We start from the raw sequence: 7299 nt of genomic DNA, 5'->3' as shown, positions 1-7299 counted from the left end.
ATGACGACCAATCGGATGCCGTTTACTCTTCAGCGACGTGAAGAAATAGTGTCCGGAGTTCTCGTCACTTTCATCTTGGAGCAAAAGATCAAGAAGGATATCCAATTCCACGTATGGTACAACGGTAATGTCAAGCGCACGATTTCTTTTTGGGGAGGGGGATAGATTGAAGACTTCCACTGGCATTGCTGGCAGGGGAAGATCTTATTCTTGTTCAGTTTCAGGAATGGTTCTTTGCCTGAGCTTCAGACAAGCTGTAAAAAAAACGTCAGATTAAACACAAACATAACATTCCAAAATCATTATTGTTTTCATTTTTAGATAATATCTAATAATTTGTGTAAGAAAGACGTGAGATTATCCGAATTTTTAATACGCATTTGTATTGAAACTGGACGGAGTGCTCCCGAACAAAATTCGTAGAATCCTACTTTCATTTCTTTTAATTTGGAAAGATTCTACTACTGCTGGTACCAGTGAATTTGGCCCCACATCTTAGGAAGTAATCTAGTTCGTTCATATTGGGCCACCTTGTATATATATAATATATATGAATTGATATAATAGGGCATATAATGTATATGTTTGCGTATAATGCTAAACAGTTCATTTAGTGTAGCAAAAGCACCATGGCAAGTGACTCCAATTTTGAATAATTATTATTTTAGGCTTTATCGCTTCTCATCACGTTGATATCATGTATTCACAATTTAGATGTTCCCCATGAGAATCCTAGTGCCCAATCAAGTCCGACTGGAACTGCATCGCCCAGAGGCAAAGCTGAACCAACTGATGTTGGACGGAGAACATCGAAATGTAAGATTTAACAACAAATATTAATACTATTTTTTCCTTTTTTTTTGTTATTATTTTTTGTTTTTTCATATACAAACTTGTTGATATGCAGGGCATCGTTTCAAGAAACCGTCATAGGTACAAGTGAAAAACGAGTGTAAAAATGAACACGCATTTAATGGGATGGCGGCGAGCTTGTTACACGAAACAATTTCCTTATTGTAAAGGGACGATTTCAACGAAATCGAAAAAATAACATGATATTTGTGCTATTCTGATTTGCTTCTGATTTGATTTTCATTTATTATTGCATTATCAGCACGTCAGCTCTCCGAAGAGGTGACAAGAAGCGACCATCATCTTGAAACGATAGGTACAACATCGCCTGAGCCTGCAGACACAAAGGGTAAGGAGCGGTCCAAGAGGAATACATGTATATGTTATTTGAGCGGGGGTACGCTGGGGTGCAGGAGGTGGGGTCTTCTAGCATTCGTTTCTACATGTGCTTCTAGAACTGCTCTAGAACTGCTACTACGGCCTATATTCCTGAAATTGGCCTTTGTTTTGAATATCCTTTAATGTATTATAAATGAATTTTTATACCGTATAATTTTTACTCTGTAAATTGATCGATTTCATTTCTTCGTTGCATGTTCCATGATATTATCTCAATGATGAGGATAATTATAGGGTCAACATGCGATAGATAACGGATCAGTCAGAGGTATTAAGAGCACAGGTCGGAGTCTGGTGTAACCATTTCATAAAAACTATTAATTTTGCGTTGCTTTATTTCAGACGGAAGTAGTCATACTGATGTTCTTACAAGTCCTAGCCCTTTGACTCCACCATCGAAAGAGTCATCGTCATGTGAACATGCCTACCAAGTCACACATGATTTGGTAACAGAGACAGGAGCAATTGGTAAGGAGCTAACAGATAAAGTCGTGTTCTCGGCTCTGTAACAGCAAAAAAGTCAATTGTATCTTACAAAAATTAATTGCCAAAACATTATTCTATATATATGCTACACTCGACCCATGTGTAATAAGGGGGCAGGCTACCTGAAACAGTTGGAGGAACATAACCGGGGTAATATTATTTATAAGGTGATGACGTGGATCCTAAACAAATGATTGGTTGAAAGCGTACACTTGACCAGGCATTTCTTTTGTCTAACGCGTAATCGCGCGTAATTTATGTAATGACCGGTCATCCAATGGTAATGACCGGTCATTATTAAAATCATGTGAGAACCTCATTTTATAAAACAAATAAAATATAATCTTATAAAACAAATAATACACATCATTTCGTTGAGGCATTTGTTCGGGCATTAGTAAAATTAGTAAAATTACCCACACTTGGTACTTTCAAAACAGTGTTAGACTATTCCAAAGGTACCTCGTGTGGGTAATTCCTTCTAATGCCCTCACTGATGTGTATTATTTGTATACTATATAAAGCCCTTTAGAAGCGCATTCATTTATTGTGATATACGCTTATTTCATTTACATGCTCTTCGGAAATTTGAACGATCTAGTTAATGATTAACTTTGTGTTCTTTGTGTTTGTTTTGTGTTAAGCTTCAACATCATGTACTATGCACGTCCATACATTAGAGGCTTCAGCAGAGGGGACAATGGGAGTGTTAGCCCCACCAGCAACTGTGGCAAACATTGTCCAAGAATTCGTTCAAGGGCTTTCAGCAGATCGAAAGATGCACCATCGTTCTGGGAACGTCTATATCAACATCCAAGAGAATGTCATCAACAACCCCCAAGGGAATAATCCTCAAGAAAATACTGTGGCTCCTGTTGCAATTGTTTCTGTAGTACCTCCTAGGCTACAGCATGAGCTGCGTTGTCGGTTGAACAGAGAAAGCCCAGTTTTTGGTGACTGGAGGGGTCTTGCCGATCAGCTTGGACTTGAAGAATACATAAAACATCTTGAGCAGTGCAAGAATCCGACTGAAGAACTACTCGAACTTGCTGAGAGTAAAAAGAAGATTCAGAACCTTGGGGACTTGGCCAAGGCGTTCGAACGCATGAATCGTGGGGATTGCCAAGAGCTCTGCGAGAACTATGCGTTTGAGAAAACAAAGTCAGCTAATCCTCGGAAAGATCAGATGGAAGATGATGACACAGACACCAGTGATTAGGGAACAGACTTAATATGTTCCATATCACCCTTTAATTCATGGTCTATGGCTCGTTATTCAGAAAACCTATGAACATAGCACTATAATTACGGATGTTGTAATCCACCAAGTAACCGTCATTTGGTTTTAACAAACCAAATCATTAGATTAGATAATTAGCTCGAAACAAAATATAGGTATACTGTCAGGTCAGTATTCTCCTAATTCATTTATATCCTATCCAGGGTCTTAACTCATGTTTGAAAGAAAACCTAAATCTCAGTCCAATTTTCTTTTTTAAACCACTTTTTTGATAAAAGTCTAAATCCAGCGTCGGGTTTGAATATTAGAACAATTCGGGCCTATAAAATTGACCAAAAATTGGAAAGAATAGTTTGTTGGGTAAATTATTACTACCCAATATTGCATAAACCTATTATACCCATTAGTGTGTAAACGTTTACCCTCTTGTTATATGCCTCGCTGCATCAAGAAAGTATACATTGCTTGCTTTTACAGGAACGAAGAAGTGAGATTCACTCTTGGCATATTCATCGATTTTAAGAAAGCAATTTTGACACCATTAATCTTAATATACTACTAGCAAAACTCTCTAAACATGGCAATCGGGTTTAACCTTTGCATGGTTTAAGGACTTAGTAATAGATCCAGATTGTTCAATGTGGTTAAACGTTATCTATAAGATAAGATGTGGTGTTCCACAAGGATTAGTAATAGGGCCAACTCTGTGTTTTATCTATATATTAATCTGCCATCAGTAACTGATTATTTCAATTTGCGGCTGTTTCCCGATGATTCTAACATAATTCATATTTTTCCAGCTCACCAGGGCGAAATTAATGTGGATGAAATAATGAACAGCACACGGAAAATAGGTTCATTGCTAACAAACTTACACTTATTTCAACAAAAACGTATTTCATGTAATAAGTAGTAGGAGTAAAAAAAAAAAGTATAAATGGTAAACTGAAAATAGCTGGAGAGGAAATCCAAAAGGTTGATGTTGCCACTTATGATAGAAATCTGCCATGGAATAGTCATATTTGTTATGTAAGTCAGTGTATCAGGATTGCGACATTTTGCTCCTTGGCGAACTTTGACATTATCCATTGTCATATAATACGTGGATAATACCACACAGGTGTGGGGAAGCAATTTAAGGTATAGCCTATTAAAAAGCATATTGTATTCACAGAAAATGGCAGTTCGTGTTTTTTTGCATTTAGAGAGTGAATAACTTATACAGCTACACTACTGTCATGTTTGATCTGTTTAATAACAGTTTGCCTCATCTGTTGATAGATTACTGTGATGTTCTAGAGTAAAGCTACTCCGCAAGGCAAACAGAAGGTGAATAATAATCATTTTTACCCCAGTTTGTAGAATGATTTTGAAAATTATTTATTCCTAATAGATTTAGATAATAGTATACATAGACAGTAGGTCCCCTACTTTATAAGCATAGAAGAAAACACATGCTTTAGCAGTCACGTAAAACAAACATTTGCAAACCATTATTCAGTAAAACCTGAGAATGTATATTATTATCTATATCTATTAAGAATAAATCATTGTCAAAATCATTCCATAAACTGGGGTAACATAAAATATTCTACCTTTATGACCAGCAGTGTAAATGTTTGATCTGTTTAATAACAGTTCGTTTCATATGTTGATAGATTACTGTGATATTCTAGAGTAAAGCTACTCCACAAGGCAAACAGAAGGTGAATAATTACGTCTGACAAAATTTACAACGACACAAGGTCGATTGTCATTATCTCTTCTTGTTTAATAGTTACTTGATTACCTGTTAATGTCAGATTCTCTTACAACACATTTGTTGAACATATCATAAATCACTGAAAAATCCATGCAAATAGTCTGTATAATGTACAAAAATTATTTTTCATATTATCAGTTTGTATCTTGTAAGACGTTGTTAAATATTGTCATAGTATTGATTGTAATGGTAATTGATTTCTTTGTTTGCTTGGTTGTTTTGTTTTTTGAAGGTTACTTGTACAAAATATATTGTTAAGTTGCAAGGTCGACAAGCACATATGCTATTATCCGGCCCATTTTAACAACCCGAGTATATTCTCTCTTTGTCCATATAAATATCATTGTATGAAATGAATGGTACTTATTTGCTGTTAGTAAATAAAACAATCAAATGCAAAAAATGTAATAAAATTCTAAACATCCACACGGTTGTAACTATAAAGGTGATGTACATGTAATATGAATCTTGTAGGAGATGAATTCCATATAAGTATGAAATGTGACAAGTATAAAGATTTACGAGTAGATTTTTAAAGAAAAAATTAGTAATCTGGAAGAAAATTGTAATAATTTGGTAGTCAAGAAAAATTCATATTTATAATGAGATTATACAATGAAGTTGTAATAGATAGTTTTTCTTTGTTCACCAAAAACCTAATTGCAATGAGGGGTAATTTTTAGATACTATATGTTATAACAAAGTAGAAATGTACAATCTTATGATTTTAGTTTAGTTCTGCAGTAGGTCGCAGTTATGTATAAGTACTATTACGTCATTTATTTTAGGCATTCCATGTACCTCATTTACCTATTTTGTATTGCATGAGTTATAATTTATTTAGAAAAGTGCTGTATTATGTTTTATATATCTAAATCGCCGGGTGTTTTATGGTACATTATATTACTATATGCATTATGTCATGTTATTACTAAAAGAAAAAAAGAGTGTTTCTGCTGGATATAATTTTCCTTCTGTTTTGCTATAAACACTGCATTGTAAATTGATTTATACGGTATATATGTTTACAGAATATTGATATGTTACATTACATTGTAAATTGACTTATATGATGTATATGTTCCCAAACAGAATATTGATTGTTATACATTACATTGTAAAGTGATTATATGTTCATAAACAGAATATTGATGTACATCTCAATGAAGTTTAATAAATACAATACAATACCAAAAAATACATGTACACTGTTGGTCATAAAGGTGGAATCATTTTTACCCCAGTTTGTAGAATGATTTTGAAAATTATTTATTCCTAATAGATTTAGATAATAGTATACATAGACAGTAGGTCCCCTACCTTATAAGCATAGAAGAAAACACATGCTTTAGCAGTCACGTAAAACAAACACTTGCAAACCATTATTCAGTAAAATCTGATAAAATCTGAGAATGTATACTATTATCTATATCTAAGAATAAAACATTGTCGGCGAGAGCCGGGAACTGCAACTTTCGAGGGAACATAGCGACAATATATGTATTGATGTTTTTCTTTGCGGTCTACCTCCGCACTCTGTACTGTTGTATGAATGATCACACATGCAAATTTAAGTCCCTTTGTCCGTTCGCTCAATGAGATAGACATCTAGTTCTAGGACAATTACTCCCTACCCTGGACAATCATCACCGGCAAATTACCAGCGGGACAATAACCCCCCCCCCTCCCCAGAAGATTACTAGCCCCGGGGAGAACTACCCCTCGAGGAAAATTACCCACGGAAAAATACCCCCGTGGACAACTACCCCCCTCACCTCCCCTAAAAAATTCACCCCTGCCCCTGAGGACAATTATTAACCCCCGGAAAAATATACTTTTATTTAATGAACAGGAGGGGGGGGGGGGTAATTGTCTTAGAGGCTTATTGTCCTCGGGGCGTGATTTTTGGGGGGTTGTTGTTCTGGAGGGGGTTAGGTTTCCGGGGGTAATTTTATACATATTCAGCTTAACCCCCCCCCCCCCCCCAATATCCTCTGAATTTCCGAGACGACGTACCTGGTGAGGATTTCACTGGACCATCGCTCTATGCAGTCCCATATTTTGTATGAAATTTGTATTTCACGCAATCAAGTCGATGGCTGTGTATTGATCAATAATTCCATGAGGAATCCTCAGACTGCATGATAATGCATCATATTTTGTTGTATTGTGCGAGGGAGTGGAGCAACCAAGCATGATTTTGTTTTCCCTTTCAATTTGTGAATGAAATAATTCATCATACAGCCAATTGTTGCATAATATACAAGCTGTGGTATGTAATTGGAAAAAGTGTGCGTGTGTTTGCGTGAGTTGTGTGTGTGTGTGCGGGTGCGCGTGTTTGTGTATATGTGTGTGTGTGGGCGTGTATGTGTTCGTGCCTGTGTGCGTGCATGGGTAAAATACAATTGTTTAAAACATATGCATTTTGTCTCGTCACTTTTATAGTAGTTCCTCAGTGGTTGTTTACGTAGGGGGAGAAAATCAATTTTGAATTGATTGTGGGCAGATAAAGACCGCATATTAGAGAAATATAACGTATCATTACTACTCGCATGAAGGA

General features: G+C 35.9%; 1 protein-coding gene across 1 annotated transcript; it reads left to right on the top strand.

Annotated features, from left to right (window-relative positions):
- LOC115927676 lies at positions 1–3334 on the top strand. The gene is made up of 5 exons (XM_030993835.1): positions 1–124; positions 715–816; positions 1115–1201; positions 1594–1719; positions 2382–3334. The coding sequence occupies exons 1-5, from the start codon at positions 1–3 to the stop codon at positions 2954–2956; spliced, it is 1014 nt and encodes a 337-aa protein (XP_030849695.1). The 3' UTR covers positions 2957–3334.
- Positions 3335–7299: the final 3965 nt, after the last annotated feature.

Source organism: Strongylocentrotus purpuratus, unplaced genomic scaffold, assembly GCF_000002235.5.
Source record: "Strongylocentrotus purpuratus isolate Spur 01 unplaced genomic scaffold, Spur_5.0 spur5_scaffold_20, whole genome shotgun sequence".
Taxonomy (NCBI): Eukaryota; Metazoa; Echinodermata; class Echinoidea; order Camarodonta; family Strongylocentrotidae; genus Strongylocentrotus; species Strongylocentrotus purpuratus.
This window is presented reverse-complemented; position numbering and strand designations above follow the sequence as displayed.